The sequence below is a fragment of the Nerophis lumbriciformis genome, linkage group LG29, assembly GCF_033978685.3.
Source record: "Nerophis lumbriciformis linkage group LG29, RoL_Nlum_v2.1, whole genome shotgun sequence".
Classification (NCBI taxonomy): Eukaryota; Metazoa; Chordata; class Actinopteri; order Syngnathiformes; family Syngnathidae; genus Nerophis; species Nerophis lumbriciformis.
Window position 1 is genome coordinate 23570416 of NC_084576.2, and position 19153 is coordinate 23589568.

The following is a 19153-nucleotide window of genomic DNA, read 5'->3' on the forward strand; positions in this document are numbered from 1 at the left end:
GACATACTCAATTTGACAGAAATATTCACCTTTTTGTTCCATTTGACAGCCTCTGAAACAACAAAAAGAGTACAATGAATGCCACAGAATAAATGAAAACAACAATGCAATACATTCATGTCCAAGATGATTACAATTAGAAACTGTTAACATTCAGTAATAATAGAAAATACAAACATTATGACAAGAGAAACGTCACTTCAAAATAAAAATAAAACAAATATTACCTTCAGTTTTAATGGCGTGAGGTCATCAACTTGATCTTCAAAAAAAGACTACGTAGTTTTATTTTGAAAATATTAAAAGGTTTTTCATTCTTTTTTCGGAAAAGTCCAATCAAATAAACATGTTCTATTTACCACAAACGAATACAAATGTAAGATTTTTGTAGTAGTTATGACGTCATGGTTGCAATAATACTAAAATGAGAATAAGAGCATGAAAAAACTAATGAATAAAAAAAAAGTTTGAAAAACAAACAGGGAGAAAATGTTTTTAAAATTTAAATTAAACAAGAACATGAAATGATTTCAAGAAATCATATGAAATAAAAACGAAAAATAAATGAATAAAAACAAAAAATTAAATAAAAAGGATGACGCAAGTTACTAGGAAGAGCACAGGATACCCACCAGTGACCTCATGCGGTAGAACGTGGCAATAACATTCACTGTTGCGTTTGTATTATTATTATTAGTAGTAGTAGTAGTTTTTTTAAATGATTATTATAATTATTGTTATTATTATTGTTGTAGATTGTATTATTATTATTAAAAAAAAACTAACAGATGACGTGATCATCCTTTCGAAAGAACCACAGATATAAAACAACAACAAGGGACTTAACATTAGGTACACAATGTAATAATAATGTACTGTTGACACTGATGTAATAAATGGTTTAATGATTAATATAGGAAACATTTTGACACAGTCGTGTCATAAATGTTCACAATTTGATGGATAAAACATTACACGTTATCATTTCATCTTTTACTATTTGATATTTAGACAATTGCACTTTATCATGTAATGAATGTTCACTGATATACTGTGTACAACACAGTACACTTTATCATGTAATAAATGCTTTATTGTCGGATATATGAAACATTAAACTTTATCATGTAAAAAATGCTTTACTGTCGGATATATTAAACGTTACACTTTATCATGTAATACATGCTTTATTGTCGGATATATGAAACATTAAACTTTATCATGTAATAAATGCTTTACTGTCGGCTATATGAAACATTAAACTTTATCATGTAATAAATTATTTGCTGTCAGATATATGAATTGTTAAACTTTATCATGTAATAAATTCTTTACTGTTATAGAAAACATTACACCTTAGCATGTAATGTTTTACTATTTGATATTTGAAAGATTACACTTTATCATGTAATAAATGCTTTAATGTTGGATATACAATAACATTACACTATCATGTAATAAATGTTCACAATCTGACATGTGAAACATTACACTTTATCATGTAATATATTGTTTTACAGTTGGATATATGAAACATAAAAAATTAAAACATTAACATTAAAAATTTGAAAATTCTTTACTGTTAGATACATTACACTTTATCATGTAATGTTTTGCTATTTGAAAAATTACACTTTATCATGTAATGTTTTGCTATTTGAAGCATTAGACTTTATAATGTAATACATGCTTTAGTGTTGGATATACAATAGCATTACAAATCTGATATATGAAGCATTACTCTTTATCATGTAATAAATGCTTTACTGTTGGATATAAGAAACATTCAACTTTATCATGTAATTAATGATTTACCATTGGAGATATGAAACACTACACTTTATAATGCAATTCATGCTTTACTCTTGGGTACATGAAACATTAAACTTTATCATGTAACTAATTATTTACGATTGGAGATATGAAACACTACCCTTTATCATGCAATTCATGCTTTACTCTTGGGTACATGAAACATTAAACTTTATCATGTAACTAATTATTTACGATTGGAGATATGAAACACTACCCTTTATCATGCAATTCATGCTTTACTCTTGGATACATGAAACATTAAAATTAATCATGTAATTAATTATTTGCTATTGGAGATATGAAACACTACACTTTATCATGTAATAAATGCTTTACCGTTGGATACATGAAACATTAAACTTTATCATGTAATTAATTATTTACCATTGGAGATATGGAACATTAAACTTTATCGTGTAATAAATGCTTAACTGTTGGATATATAAAACATTCAAATTGATCATGTAATTGATTATTTACCATTGGGGATATGAAACACTACACTTTATCATGCAATTAATACTTTACTTTTGGATACATGAAACAATAAACGTTATCATGTAATGAAGTATTTGCTATTGGAGATATGAAACACTACACTTTATCATGCAATAAATGCTTTACGCTTGAATATTTGAAACATTAAAATTTACCATGTAATAAATGATTTACTATTTGAGATATGAAACATTAAACTATATTGTAATACTGTTGGATACATGAAACATTAAACTTTATCATGTAATTAATTATTTACCATTGGGGATATGAAACACTACACTTTATTTACTCTTGGATACATGAAACAATAAACGTTATCATGTGATGAATTATTTGCCATTGGAGATATGAAACACTACACGTTATCATGCAATAAATGCTTACTATCTGACGTTTGAAACCAAGTGTCAGCAGGCAAACAAACACAATACAACTGAGCTATTGTGATGAAGCAGGAAGAAGACAGGAAGTGAAGAGTAGCGAGGTGGAGGCCATGGACAGGAAGTGAGGACACAGGAAAAGTGAAAGTGAAACAAGATTTAATGAAAAGATTGATGAAAAGAGTGAATTCTTTTAGGAAGTCTCGAACATCTTCTTCCTGTCAGCTTTGTCTTCAATGTTCTTGCGCCAGTCGCCCACCGCCTCTAAGGGCTGCACAACAACACACACGTCACTGCTGACTGCACAACAACAACAACACACACACACACGTGTGCTGTCTCATTCCAGCACACGTGTTGTCCTCAACTAAAGTCTGGACACAAATACTTCAGAAATGATGTGTTGTGTGTGTAAGTGTGTGTGTGTGTGTGTGTGTGTGTGTGTGTGTGTTTGTGTGCATGTTATACATCATATTTCTGCGGCTTATAGGCCGGTGCGACTAATATATCGGAAAAAAAAAATTTCCCCTAAAATGTAGTGGCCGTGACTTATTTAGCAGTGCGTTTATTAGTCTGGGAAAATCCGGTAGTGTAAGTGTGAATGCTTTGGAGCAACAACTAGTACTCCTGCATTGCCGTTAATTGTAAATGCTACTAGTGCTGCCACTAACCACTTTTTTTAACCACTAATCTTAGCGACTCAGCAGGCACAAGACATTAATACAACGTTGATCATACGTACATGTCCTTTAAAACTGACTTTGAAACGTTGCAAAATAGTTGTGTTTGTACATTGAGACAACGCTGATGTCCAACGTTGGATCCACGTTGTTGGTTGGGAAAATGACCAAATTTCAAAGGTCAAATCAACGTCACAACCTGACATTGAATAAACGTCGTCAAAAAGCACGTTGTTTCAACGTTGTGTTTGTGTTGTGGAATATTGGTTGGGAAATGACCAAATTTCAATAGTTGAATCAACGTCAGAACTCGACATTGATTCAACGTCAAAAAGCATGTTTTTTCAATGTTGTACTTGTGTTGTATAGTAGTTGGGAAATTACCAAATTTCAATGGTTAAATAAATGTCACAACCTAACATTGATTAAACGTTATCAAAAAGCATGTTGGTTCAACGTTGTATTTGTGTTGTAGAATATTGGTTGGGGAATGACTGAATTTAAATATATATACGAGCATATATACGTATGCGTATATATACGTATATATATATATATTGGTTGGGAAATGACCAAATTTCAAAGGTCAAATCAACGTCACAATCTGACATTGATTTAACGTTGTCAAAAAGCATGTTGTTTCAATGTTGTTTTTGTGTTGTAGAATATTGGTTGGGAAATTACCATATTTCAATGGTCAAATCAATGTCACAATCTGACATTGAATAAACTTCATCAAAAAAAACAATGTTGTTTCAATGTTGTATTTGTGTTGTACAGTGGTTGGGAAATTACCAAATTTCAAAGGTCAAATCAATGTCACATTCTGACATTGATTTAACGTTGTCAAAAAGCATGTTGTTTCAACGTTGTGTTTGTGTTGTAGAATATTGGTTGGGAATTTAAATATATATACGCGCATACATACATATACGCGTAATTATATATATATATATATATATATGTATATATATATATATATATATATATATATATATATATATATTGGTTGTGAAATGACCAAATTTCAAAGGTCAAATCAACGTCACAACCTGACATTGATTAAACGTTGTCAAAAAGCATGTTGTTTCAACGTTGTATTTGTGTTGTAGAATATTGGTTGGTAAATGACCAAATTTAAATATATATACGCGCATACATACATATACGCGTAATTATATATATATATATATATATATATATATATATATATATATATATATATATATATATATATACCGTAGTTGGGAAATGACCACATTTCAAAGGTCAAATCAATGTCAGAACCTGACATTGAATGAACGTTGTCAAAAAGCATGTTGTTTCAATGTTGTTTTTGTGTTGTAGAATGACCAAATTTCAATAGTTGAATCAACGTCAAAACTCGACTATGATTAAACGTCAAAAAGCATGTTTTTTCAACGTTGTACTTGCGTTGTATAGTGGTTGGGAAATGACCTAATTTCAATGGTCAAATAATATCACAACCTGACATTGAATAAATGTCGTCAAAAACCAATATTGTTTCAATGTTGTATTATTGTTTTATAGTGTTTGGGAAAGGACCAAATTTCAAAAGTCAAATCAATGTCAGAACCTGACATTGAATAAACGTCGTCAAAAAGCATGTTGTTTCAATGTTATATTTGTGTTGTGGAATATTGTTTGGGAAATTACCAAATTTCAATAGTTGAATCAACGTCAGAACTCGACATTGATTTAACGTTGTCAAAAAGCATGTTGTTTCAATGTTGTATTTGTGTTGTAGAATATTGGTTGGGAAATTACCATATTTCAAAGGTCAAATCAATGTCACAAACTGACATTGAATAAATGTTGTCAAAAAGCATGTTGTTTCAACGTTGTATTTGTGTTGTAGAATATTGGTCGGGAAATGACCAAATTTAAATATATATACGCGCATACATACATATACGCATAATTATATATATATATATATATATATATATATATATATATATATATATATATATATATATATATATATATATATATTGGTTGTGAAATGACCAAAATTTCAATGGTTAAATAAATGTCACAACCTGACATTGATTAAACGTTATCAAAAAGCATGTTGTTTCAACATTATATTTGTGTTGTAGACTATTGGTTGGGAAATGACCGAATTTAAATATATATACGAGCATACATATATATATATATATATATATATATATATATATATATATATATATATATATATATATATATATATATATATATATATATATATATATACCAATATATATATATATACCAATATATATATATATATATTGGTTGGGAAATGACCAAATTTCAAAGGTCAAATCAACGTCACAACCTGACATTTATTAAACATTGTCAAAAAGTATGTTGTTCAACTTTGTATTTGTGTTGTAGAATATTGGTTGGGAGATGACCAAATTTCAAAGGTCAAATCAACGTTACAACCTGACATTGATTTAACGTCGTCAAAAAACAATGTTGTTTCAACGTTGTATTTGTGTTGTACAGTGGTTGGGAAATGACCAAATTTCAAAGGTCAAATCAACGTCACAACCTGACATTGATTAAACGTTGTCAAAAAGCATGTTGTTTCAATGTTGTATTTGTGTTGTGGAATGACCAAATTTCAATAGTTTAATCCAGGTCAGAACTCGACATTGATTAAACGTCAAAAAGCATGTTGTTTCAACGTTGTATTTGTGTTGTATAGTGGTTGGGAAATGACCTAATTTCAATGGTCAAATAAATATCACAACCTGATATTGAATAAATGTCGTCAAAAAGCAATGTTGTTTCAATGTTGTATTATTGTTGTATAGTGTTTGGGAAAGGACCAAATTTCAAAGGTCAAATCAATGTCAGAACCTTCCATCCATCCATTTTATACCGCTTGTCCCTTTTTGGGGTCGCGGGGGGTGCTGGAGCCTATCTCAGCTGCATTCTGACATTGAATAAATGTTGTCAAAAAGCATGTTGTTTCAATGTTGTATTTGTGTTGTAGAATATTGGTTGGGAAATTACCAAATTTCAATAGTTGAATCAACGTCATAACCCGACATTGATTAAATGTCAAAAAGCATGTTGTTGCAATGTTGTACTTGTGTTGTATAGTGGTTGGGAAATGACCAAATTTCAATGGTCGAATCAATGTCACAACCTGACATTAAATCAACGTTGTCAAAAAGCATGTTGTTTCAACGTTGTATTTGTGTTGTAGAATATTGGTTGGGAAATGACCATATTTCAATGGTCAAATCAACGTCACAACCGGACATTGATTTAACGTTGTCAAAAAGCATGTTGTTTCAACGTTGTATTTGTGTTGTATAGTGGTTGGGAAATTACCAAATTTCAAAGGTCAAATCAATGTCACAACCTGACATTGATTTAACGTTGTTAAAAAGCATGTTGTTCAATGTTGTATTTGTGTTGTAGTATATTGGTTGGGAAATGACCAAATTTCAATAGTTGAATCATCGTCAGAACCTGACATTGATTTAACGTTGTCAAAAAGCATGTTGTTTCAATGTTGTATTTGTGTTGTAGAATATTGGTTGGGAAATGACCATATTTCAATGGTCAAATCAACGTCACAACCGGACATTGATTTAACGTTGTCAAAAAGCATGTTGTTTCAATGTTGTATTTGTGTTGTAGAATATTGGTTGGGAAATGACCAAATTTCAATAGTTGAATCATCGTCAGAACCTGACATTGATTTAACGTTGTCAAAAAGCATGTTGTTTCAACGTTGTATTTGTGTTGTAGAATATTGGTTGGGAAATGACCATATTTCAATGGTCAAATCAACGTCACAACCGGACATTGATTTAACGTTGTCAAAAAGCATGTTGTTTCAACGTTGTATTTGTGTTGTATAGTGGTTGGGAAATTACCAAATTTCAAAGGTCAAATCAATGTCACAACCTGACATTGATTTAACGTTGTTAAAAAGCATGTTGTTCAATGTTGTATTTGTGTTGTAGTATATTGGTTGGGAAATGACCAAATTTCAATAGTTGAATCATCGTCAGAACCTGACATTGATTTAACGTTGTCAAAAAGCATGTTGTTTCAATGTTGTATTTGTGTTGTAGAATATTGGTTGGGAAATGACCATATTTCAATGGTCAAATCAACGTCACAACCCGACATTGATTTAACGTTGTCAAAAAGCATGTTGTTTCAATGTTGTATTTGTGTTGTAGAATATTGGTCGGGAAACATCAACTTGCCTTGCTTTGGAGCATTCAAACAAATATTACAATTACTAGTTGAATAAAACCTCCGCCTTGTTTTTCATGCACACTTAGGCCTACTACGCTACTTAATGTTACTATTAGTCATTTTTTTTGCGAGGTGGTAGTTGGCGAAAAAGGTTTCATAACCACTGACTAATCAATCAATCCAAGTTTATTAATTAATCACAAGTGCCTCAAAGGGCTTCACAGACCAGATTAGGCAAGGAAAAACTCAACACAATGAGAAACCTTGGGATGCTCTTCTTTCACCACAGCACTATTGCCCTTTTTAGCCTCTCACACACTGCATGCTCCCTCCAAGCTGCGTCCTCGGTGCATAGCAAAACAAACCACGAGCTGACCTCCAAAATCAACACTTTTATCCTGCACCATTTTGCACTGCAAGTCTGTGAGCGACAGGCGACGACAACAAGATAGCATACTTTGCGACGGCTCGCCGTGCGCACAAATGTTCCTCCAGACATCGTTAAGGTAGACTGCATAGAGCGCTTCTATTAGTTCCTGCCGCAATAACACTCCTTCGCCCTTTAATGACCATTGGTTACTCGCTAACTCGAGCTGACGCGCTACATGATTGGGGAGAGTTTGTGTCCAATGTATGTTGTGTATGATATGTACGTAAAGAAGGAATTCTGGGTGGATCTCGTGTAAGGGGAAGAGGGGGGGAGGAGGCTAATCATTTTGGAATGCAGTCGGCTGAACATGATGGAAAGTGCCACTCTACATAGCAAGTGAGGCTGTGGTCAAAGTTGGAATTGCCATAAAATATATTATTAGATAGTCAAAATCGTGCACCCGTCATGTTTCATGTGTCAGGTAATCTGTGATGAATGGGGCCATTAAAATCCCCTTCCTACTGTGTACTGTAAGTTGTATATCATATGTGTTGTATGTCATAGTGGATCATATTTTTTGTATGGTGTGTGTGTGTGTGTGTGTGTGTGTGTGTGTGTGTGTGTGTGTGTGTGTGTGTGTGTGTGTGTGTGTGTGTGTGTGTGTTTGCTGTCCTTAAAAATGGCCAACTCTACTATGCGTGTGTGTGGTCAAATCTACCTAGCAACAGCGGTTGGTCCTCACAACTACAAAAGTGAAATATTTTTTTTACTTTGTGTGTTTTGCATTCTGAAGTGAAGTTGCAACTCGCTACTCCCATCTAGTGCTAGATATATTTTTTGCATCATTCTAGCTATAGTGGAAAGGGGGTCCACACAAAGTACGCAAGACATGTATGCGTTTGTGTGTGTGTGTGTGTGTTGTTGTATTTCTACCCTTCTTGAGACATCAACAAGGAAAAGTATCTTCCATATGAGGACCAGTGAAGTGTGTGAAGTATATTTACATAGCGCTTTTCTCTAGTGACTCAAAGTGCTTTTACATAGTGAAACCCAATATCTAAATTACATTTAAACCGGTGTGGGTGGCACTGGGAGCAGGTGGGTAAAGTGTCTTGCCCAAAGACACAACGGCAGCGACTAGGATGGCGGAAGCGGGGATCGAACCTGGAACCCTCAAGTTGCTGGCACAGCCGCTCTACCAACCGAGCTATACCGCTCCACAGTGAACAATTTAGGACCGAAATCATGATCCCAATACAGAAAATATTGCATCTAATAGAGAATGTCTCATTTGGTGAAATCTATCAAAATGAGGGTGGTCCCAAAAAGGAGGGATTTTTACAAATTGACTGTGTGTCGGTTTTAAAAGTGCTCCCCCTCTGGTCAACATATGAAATAACAAGTGTGAGTAAGAAATTGAAGTGCTCCCTCTCTGGCCAACATATGTAATAACAAGTGTGTGTAAGAAATTGAAATGCGCCCCCTTTGGCCAAAATTAATTAAAAAAAAAATATATATATATGTATATAGAGACATACCGTATTAACTTGAAGTAAATAATGAAGATTAAAAACCAATTACAAACAAAAAATTCCAAAACAAACATTTTTTAACTAAAAGCAGTCTTTTTCTCACAATGTGTCGACTTTTTTCTTATAAAATTGGGAACAATATCTCATATTCTTTCTGTTTCTGTAATATTGCAATATTTTCTCCTAAAATCATTACTTTTTAATGCAAAATGGTGACACATGTCATATAAAATTCAGACTTTTATCACAACATTGCCAATTTTGTTGTTGTTCTCGCAAAATAGTGAAATTTTTTGAGTAAAATGATGACTTTTGTCATAATTTTGCCGAGTAAAATTCCGATTATTATTGTAATATTGCCAACATTTTAAAGTTTTCTTATAAAATTGTGACTTTTGTCAGGTAACATTACAACTCTTTTCATAAAGTTGCCAACATTTTAAGCTTTTCTTGTGAAATTGCGACTGTTATTGAGTAAAATTCCAACTTTTATCATAATATCGCACAAATGTTTAGTTTTTCTTGTAACATTTTGACTTGTGTTGAGTAAAATCACGACTTTTATTAAAATACTGCCAAAATTCTATGTTTTTCTTGTGAAATTGTGACCTTTTTCTTGTGAAATTCCAACTCATTTCTCACAACAAGCTTTTTTATATTTGCATAGAATGTATATATTATTAATGTTGTAAATACACATCTTTATATATGTAGAAAGGGTGGTCCTAGAGAGGTAGGCATTTTTCGGAGGTCTCAAGAAGGTAAGAAATACAAGTGTGTGTGTGTGTGTGTGTGTGCGTGTGTGTTCTTGTATTCCTACCCGTCTTGAGACATCAACAAGGAAAAGTACCTTCCATATGAGGACCGCCTGAACAATTTTGGTCCGAAATCATGGTCCTAATACAGAAAACCATTGCACCTAATAGAGAATGTCTCATTTGGTGAAATCTATCAAAATGAGGGTGGTCCCAAAGAGGAGGGATTTTTCAAATTGACTTTGTGTCAGTTTTAAAAGTGATCCCCCTCTGGTCAACATATGAAATAACAAGTGTGTGTAAGAAATTGAAATGCGCCCCCTTTGGCCAAAATTAATTTAAAAAATAAAATAAATATGTATATAGAGACATACTGTAATAACTTGAAGTAAATAATGAAGATTAAAAACCGAAACACAAACAAAAAATTCTAAAACAATTTTTTTTTTTACTAAAAGCAGTCTTTATCTCACAGTGTGTCGACTTTTTTCTTATAAAATTGGGAACAATTTCTCATATTCTTTCTGTTTCTGTAATATTGCAATATTTTCTCGTAAAATTATTACTTTTTTTAAATGTAAAATTATTACTTTTTAACGCAAAATGGTGACACGTGTCATATAAAATTCCGACTTTTATCACAACATTGCCAATTTTTTTGTTGTTCTCGTAAAATAGTGACATTTTTGGAGTAAAATGATGACTTTTGTCATCATTTTGCCGAGTAAAAATGGTAAAATTGGCAACATTTTAAAGTTTTCTTATAAAATTGTGATTTTTGTCGGGTAACATTACAACTCTTTTCATAAAGTTGCCAGAATTTTAAGCTTTTCTTGTGAAATTGAGAATGTTATTGAGTAAAATTCCAACTTTTATCATAATATAGCACACATGTTCAGTTTTTCTTGTAACATTTTGACTTGTGTTGAGCAAAATGACGACTTTTATTATAATACTGCCAAAATTCTAAGTTTTTCTTGTGAAACTGAGACCTTTTTCTTGTGAAATTCCAACTCATTTCTCACAACAAGCTTTTTTATATTTGCATAGTATGTATATATTATTAATGTTGTAAATACACATCTTTATATATCTAGAAAGGCTGGTCCTACAGAGGTAGGCATTTTTCGGAGGTCTCAAGAAGGTAAGAAATACAAGAATGTGTGTGTGTGTGTGTGTGTGTGTGTGTGTGTGTGTGTGTGTGTGTGTGTGTGTGTGTGTGTGTGTGTGTGTGTGTGTGTGTGTGTGTGTGTGCGTGCGTGTTCTCACCTCCTCTTTGACTTCCTTCTTGACCTGCTTGAGGTTGGCTCTGAGTTCCATGTTGACGGTGTGTTTGGATCCAAGCAGCGCTTTCAACATGGCGTCTGCGGACATGCGCACCTTCTTCAGGGCTGGCTTCTTGACGCCCGCCAGGTCGATGACCTTGTACTTCAGGTCTTCAATCTGAGGAGTAAAAAAAAGTGTTGGACTTCGAAAGTGTGTTGAAATCAGTGTAAAAAAATAGGGCTGTCAAAGTTAAGGCGATAATAACGTGTGAACTATAAGTTCCTCTGACGGGGATAATTTTTTTTAACGTGCGATTAACGTGTATTGTATAGTCTATTAAAGTGTATTGTAACGAACAATATGATATTTTATTAATAAGTATGTAGAGATGGTGAAAACATTGTCTTGCAGAGATATGAATGCCATTAACTTGTACAACATGTAAAGTACAGAATATCAGAAACATTTATTAGGTAGAAAAAAATATCAACTTACATATTTGACAATGAAAGCATGATCGTAACAATCCACATGTTATGTTATTCATGCGTGGAACTGCTATTTAAACATGGAAGTGTAGCTCCTCTCCTCTAAATGCAAGTGCTCCTAAAGCAGGAATACAACTTATGTATTCCTACAAAATACAAACTCTAACAAGACACCAGGTCGGTTTTTTATTCTGTTTAAAAGTGTGTTTATATACTTTTTGTGTTGAGCTGTTTCAAAAAGCATGTTAAAAAAACATTTCATTAAAGAAAATTAACTGTCTGTTCATGGTATTAAACACTTAAAAATTGTCTGTCTGGGGTACATTTATTAATGAGGAAAAATTAGATATTTCTGAGAATACTGCGATTAATTTTGAGTTAACCAAGAACAATGTGATTAATCGTGATTGAATATTTTAATCGCTTGACAGCCCTAGTAAAAAAGTGTTTGTTGTTGAAAGAGTGTCGAAACCAGGTGTAAAAGTGTTTGTTTAAAGAGTGTTAAAATCAGGTGTAAAACATTTTTTGTTAGTGAAAGCGTGCTGAAATCAGGTGTAAAAAAGTGTTTTATGTTGAGTGTTAAAATCAGGTGTAAAAAAGTGTTTGATGTTGAAAGAGTGTTGAAATCAGGTGTAAAAAGTGTTTGTTTAAAGAGTGTTAAAATCAGGTGTAAAAAAGTGTTTGTTTAAAGAATGTTAAAATCAGGCGTAAAAAATTTTTTGTTGGTGAAAGCGTGTTGAAATCAGGTGTAAAAAAGTGTTTTATGTTGAAAGAATGTTGAAATCAGGTGTAAAAAAAGAGTAGAAAGAGTGTTAAAAGCAGGTGTAACAAAGTGTTTGTTGTTGAAAGAGTGTTAAAATCAGGTGTTAAAAAGTGTTTGATGTTGAAAGAGTGTTAAAATCAGGTGTAAAAAAAGTGTTTAAAGTTGAAAGAGTGTTAAAATCAGGTGTTAAAAAAGTGTTTGGTGTTGAAATAGTGTTAAAATCAGGTGTAAAAATGTTTTTAATGTTGAAAGAGTGTTAAAATCAGGTGTAAAAAAGTTTTTCATTTTGAAAGTGTTATAATCAGGTGTAAAAAAGTGTTTGTTTAAGAGTGTTAAAACCAGGTGTAAAAAAGTTTTTGTTAGTGAAAGAGTGTTAAAACCAGGTGTAAAAAAGTGTTTGTTTAAAGAGTGTTAAAATCAGGTGTAAAATGTGTTTAATGTTGAAAGAGTGTTAAAATCAGGTGTAAAACAGTGTTTGATGTTGAAAGAGTGTTAAAATCAGGTGTAAAAGTGGTTACTGTTGTAAGAGTGTAGAAATCAGGTGTAAAAAGTGTTTAATGTTGAAAGAGTGTTAAAATGATGGTGTAAAAAAGTGTTTAATGTTGAAAGAGTGTTCAAATCAGGTGTAAAAAGTGTTTAATGTTGAAAGAGTTTTAAAATCAGGTGTAAAAAAGTGTTTGATATTGAAAGAGTGTTAAAATCAGGTGTAAAAAGTATTTAATGTTGAAAGAGTGTTGAAATCAGGTGTAAAAAAGTTTTTAATGTTGAAAGAGTGTTGAAATCACGTGTAAAAAGTTTTTAATGTTGAAAGAGTGTTAAAATCAGGTGTAAAAAAAGTGTTTGACGTTGAAAGAGTGTTGAAATCACGTGTAAAAAGTTTTTAATGTTGAAAGAGTGTTAAAATCAGGTGTAAAAAAAGTGTTTCATATTGAAAGAGTGTTGAAATCAGGTGTAAAAAAGTGTTTAATGTTGAAAGAGTGTTAAAATCAGGTGTAAAAAAGTGTTTGATGTTGAAAGAGTGTTAAAATCAGATATAAAAAAGTGCTTAATGTTGAAAGAGTGTTGAAATCAGGCGTTAAAAAGTGTTTGATGTTGAAAGAGTGTTAAAATCAGGTGTAAAAAAGTGTTTAATGTTGAAAGAGTGTTAAAATCAGATATAAAAAAGTGCTTAATGTTGAAAGAGTGTTGAAATCAGGCGTTAAAAAGTGTTTGATGTTGAAAGAGTGTTAAAATCAGGTGTAAAAAGTGTTTAATGTTGAAAGAGTGTTAAAATCAGGTGTAAAAAAGTGTTTAATGTTGAAAGAGTGTTAAAATCAGTTGTAAAAAAGTGTTTAATGTTGATAGAGTGTTGAAATTAGGTGTAAAAAAGTGTTTAATGTTGAGAGAGTGTTAAAATCAGGTGTAAAAAAGTTTTTGTTAGTGAAAGAGTGTTAAAATCAGGTGTAAAAAAGTGTTTGATGTTGAAAGAGTGTTGAAATCATGTGTAAAAATGTTTTTAATGTTGAAAGATTGTTAAAATCAGGCGTTAAAAAGTGTTTGATGTTGAAAGAGTGTTAAAATTAGGTGTACAAAAGTATTTAATGTTGAAAGAGTGTTAAAATCAGGTGTAAAAAGTGTTTAATGCTGAAAGAGTGTTAAAATCAGGTGTAAAAAGTGTTTAATGCTGAAAGAGTGTTAAAATTAGGTGTACAAAAGTATTTAATGTTGAAAGAGTGTTAAAATCAGGTGTAAAAAGTGTTTAATGCTGAAAGAGTGTTAAAATCAGGCGTTAAAAAGTGTTTGATGTTGAAAGAGTGTTAAAATCAGGTGTAAAAAAGTGTTTAATGTTGAAAGAGTGTTAAAATCAGGAGTAAAAAAGTGTTGAGTGTTAAAAGCAGGTGTACAAAAGTATTTAATGTTGAAAGAGTGTTAAAATCAGGCGTTAAAAAGTGTTTGATGTTGAAAGAGTGTTAAAATCAGGTGTAAAAAAGTGTTTAATGTTGAAAGAGTGTTAAAATCAGGAGTAAAAAAGTGTTGAGTGTTAAAAGCAGGTGTACAAAAGTATTTAATGTTGAAAGAGTGTTGAAATCTGGTGTTAAAAAGTGTTTGATGTTGAAAGAGTGTTAAAATCAGGTGTAAAAAGTGTAACTCTTCACCTCTTTGTCTGTTTTATTCACTTTGGCCTCCAGGTCGTAGCGTTCCTCGTCCAACTTCTCGATGAGAGCGTTCAGCTTCTTGCACGTGTCCTGGTGTCATCAACATACTTTAGCGTCAGCAGAAGGGTGAATGAAGAAGAAGAAGAAGTGTGGAAGCATCTAGAAGGGAGGCTGACCATGAGTGTGGCCTGGTCCCCGCTCTGGCTGGGCCTGCTGCAGTGCTCGGACATGTGGTTCTGCTTGGTCACCGCCATGTCTGCCTTCTCCTGCTCCAGCCAGGTGAAGGCGATGTGCAGGATCACACTCTGCATGACAACACCATCACACTCAGTAGTGTCTTGGGACAATAACCGTACTCATGTGATTGATGCTGTATTACTGCCTTTTTATCTTAGAAGTATGCTAACTGATCTTATATTATCATGCTAATGTTTTATACTAGCAATTTAGCTAAATTTGTATGTTTATCCCTAAAAGCAATGACTTTTGATACTTGGCGACATCTTAGAAGTATGCTAACTTTTTCGATGTTAGCATGCTAACGTTATCATGGTAACATTTCATGCTAGCAATTTAGCTAATTCTGTATGTTTAACCATAAAATAATGACTTTTGATACTTGGCGCCATCTTAAAAGTATGCTAGCTTTTTCTATGTTAGCATTAACATGGTAACATTTCATGCTAGCATTTTAGCTAATTGTATATCCTTAAACCTAAAAATCATGGATTTGCATACTTAGTGCCATCTTAAAAGTATGCTAACTGATCTTAAATTATCATGCTAATGTTTTATACTAGCAATTTAGCTAAATTTTGTATGTTTATCCCTAAAAATTATGAATTTTGATACTTGCCGCCATCTTAGAAGTATGCTAACTTTTTCGATGTTAGAATGCTAACGTTATCATGGTAACATTTCATGCTAGCTTTTTAGCTAATTGTATATGTTTAAACCTAAAAACAATGAATTTGGATACTTGGCGCCATCTTAAAGGTTGCTAACTGTTTTTATATTATCATTAATGTTGTTTTGCTAATGTTCTATGCTAGCAATTTAGCTAATTCTGTATGTTTAACCCTAAAATAATGACTTTTGATACTTGGCGCCATCTTAGGAGTATGCTAGCTTTTTCTATGTTAGCATTAACATGGTAACATTTCATGCTAGCATTCTAGCTAATTGTAAATCTTTAAACCTAAAAATCATGGATTTGGATACTTGGTGCCATCTTAGAAGTATGCTAACTGTTCTTATATTATCATGCTAATGTTTTATACTAGCAATTTAGCCAAATTTGTATGTTTACCTCTAAAAACAATGAATTTGGATATTTGGCGACATCTTAGAAGTATGCTAACATTTTCGATGTTAGCATGCTAACGTTATCATGGTAACATTTCATGCTAGCTAAATGTATATGTTTGAACTTTAAAGAATTACGGATTTGGATACTTGTTGCCATCTTAGAAGTATGCTAACTGTTCTTATATTATCATGCTAATGTTTTATGCTAGCAATTTAGCTAATTTTGTATGTTTAACCCTAAAAATAATAAATTCATGAGACTTGTCGCCGCTTTAGAAGTATGCTAACTTTTTCGATGTTAGCATGCTAACGTTATCATGGTAACATTTCATGCTAGCATTTTAGCTAATTGTATATCTTTAAACCTAAAAATCATGGATTTGGATACTTGGTGCCATCTTAGAAGTATGCTAAGTGATCTTATATTATCATGCTAATGTTTTATACGAGCAATTTAGCTAAACTCGTATGTTTATCCCTAAAAACAATGAATTTGGATACTTGGCGCCATCCTAAAGGTTGCTAACTGTTCTTATATCATCATTAATGTTGTTATGCTAATGTTTTATGCTAGCAATTTAGCTAATTCTGTATGTTTAACCCTACAATAATTACTTTTGATACTTGGCGCCATCTTAGAAGTATGCTAGCTTTTTCTATGTTAGCATTAACATGGTTACATTTCATGCTAGCATTCTGGCTAATTGTATATATTTAAACCTAAAAATCACGGATATGGATACTTGGTGCCATCTTAGAAGTATGCTAACTGATCTTATATTATCATGCTAATGTTTTATGCCAACAATTTAGCTAAATTCGTATGTTTATCCCTAAAAACAATGAATTTTGATACTTGGCGCCATCTTAGAAGTATGCTAACATATCTTATATTATCATGCTAATGTTAGTATATGCTAATGCTTTCTGCTAGAAATTTAGCTAATTAGAAGTCAAAACTCAAAAGAAGTTTGACAAAACAGTAAAAATACGCTGATTAGCTGTCAGCGTACTGCTCGCTAAACGCTACTGAACGCTACCTTGAGGTGATGCCGGCGGCTGGCTGACATCTTCTTTCTGAAAATGGAAGCCAAAGTTTGATTAAAATAAAGTCAGTCGCCAATCACGGAAGCTCGAAGCAAAGTTGAGAGACGTACTCGGACATGATGGCGGCGTGTTCCTCAGCACCTGTCAGGAGGACGAGAAGACAGAAATGAGGCGGGATGAAGATGGAAGACGATCTATTTGCTAAGTTTGGACTTAATAGCAGCTGAGGGTCAGATGTCAGCCTCCTCTAATCTCCTCCACAGATGCCGGCAACTAATATCCTCATCCAAATATCTCCACGCGATCCCTCCAGGAACTAAATATCTCCTGGGAACCCAGGCTAACTCCTTTCAGGGACAGCAAGACTTCTCCTAAAAATACTAGCAGGAGGACTTCTTTTAATTTGGCGAGGAACATCAGAACTATTCGCCAAAACACTTAAGTGCTCCAGGTCTCCAAACCACACTGGAGACCCCGAACACTCCACAAGGTCCACCACGAGACTACCAGGGAACACTATGGTCATCATCTCACACCAGGGAACACCATGGTCATCATCTCACACCATGACGTAAAGTCGGTAAATAAACAAAAGAAGCCTCCATCAGTCGGAGGTCAGGGAGAGACCCGGATGGTCTTCACAGCCCCCCGGCATGCCGTGTGGAGCAAGAGGAGGAGGAGCGCGCTCACCTGAACTGACGAGGAGGAGAAGAAGGAGAAGACGACGGTTCGGGGGGCTGAGATGTGCGAGTATATATGCTGAAGAAAATATGATAGCTGCTGTTTATGGAGAGGCGCTGGTGGCGTATCAATTCAGCTCCTAAATCAACTTTGCAGAGGAGGAGCCACGATGCCCTTTGTGGGCAAGGCCACGCCCACCTGGCAGCACCATTAAAGGTACACAGCCTTCCTCAAAACCACGTTCTAATGTATTGTGTACAATTAAAAACATTTTTTTGAAGAGTCTTTTATTCGATGTGTTGTACAATCGGAGGTGGGGAAAAGGGGCGTGGTTTAGCTTTTTTTTAACGTGGTCCTTTAAAGGGAGTCGAATCTTGAGGAGCCGTTCGAAACACCAGCCCGTTGTAATCAGGGTTGCACAAAAAAATGTGATTTACATCCGAATCACGATTCTAATTCATTCCTAATTTTATCGAACAAAACAACTTAAAAAAAAAATAAATAAATAAAAAAAATTTTTTTTTTTTTAGCATGCTAACATTTTGTACTAGCGTTTTTGCTAATCATATACGTTTTGACGTAATAATCATGGATTTTGTTACCTGGCGCCATATTAGAAGTATGCTAGCTGTTCCTTTGTTACCCTGCTAATGTTAGCATGGTAACATTTCAAGTTAGCATTTTAGTTAATTAAAAAAAAAAATTTTTTTTTTTTTTTTTTAGCATGCTAACATTTTGTACTAGCGTTTTTGCTAATCATATATGTTTTAATATAATATTCATGGATTTTGTTACCTGGTGCCATCTTAGGAGTATGCTAGCTGTTCCTTTGTTGCCATGCTAATGTTAGCATGGTAACATTTCAAGCTAGCATTTTAGTTAATTAAAAAAAAATAAAAAATTTTTTTTAGCATGCTAACATTTTGTAGTAGCGTTTTTGCTAATCATATATGTTTTAACATAATATTCATGGATTTTGATACCTGGCGCCATCTTAGGAGTATGCTAGCTGTTCCTTTGTTGCCATGCTAATGTTAGCATGGTAACATTTCAAGCTAGCATTTTAACAAATTTTATATGTATAAAATTTAAACTGAAACCCCCCCCCCCCCCTTTTTTTCTTTTTTTTTGCTACAGCTGTTACATATATTGTAATATTGTACATGGTAATTGAGATTTGTTATGTATTATATAAA

At 33.0% G+C, this 19153-nt stretch overlaps 1 protein-coding gene across 1 annotated transcript; it reads right to left on the reverse strand.

The window, feature by feature from the left end:
* Positions 1–2838: 2838 nt before the first annotated feature.
* LOC133571825 (troponin I, fast skeletal muscle-like) lies at positions 2839–18086 on the reverse strand. Its single transcript, XM_061924326.1, has 7 exons — positions 17967–18086; positions 17387–17417; positions 17270–17306; positions 15098–15226; positions 14922–15011; positions 11539–11712; positions 2839–2967 (listed from the first exon to the last, which is right to left on the reverse strand). The coding sequence occupies exons 2-7, from the start codon at positions 17392–17394 to the stop codon at positions 2890–2892; spliced, it is 516 nt and encodes a 171-aa protein (XP_061780310.1). The 5' UTR covers positions 17395–17417; positions 17967–18086; the 3' UTR covers positions 2839–2889.
* Positions 18087–19153: the final 1067 nt, after the last annotated feature.

What these genes read in the sequence shown, in the direction of transcription:
- LOC133571825 (XM_061924326.1), bottom strand. An exon ending in GGGACCAGGCCACACTCATG is followed by an intron (nt 15,012 to 15,097) that starts GTCAGCCTCCCT and finishes TGATGACACCAG; the next exon opens with GACACGTGCAAGAAGCTGAA. An exon ending in TGAATAAAACAGACAAAGAG is followed by an intron (nt 11,713 to 14,921) that starts GTGAAGAGTTAC and finishes TTTACTCCTCAG; the next exon opens with ATTGAAGACCTGAAGTACAA.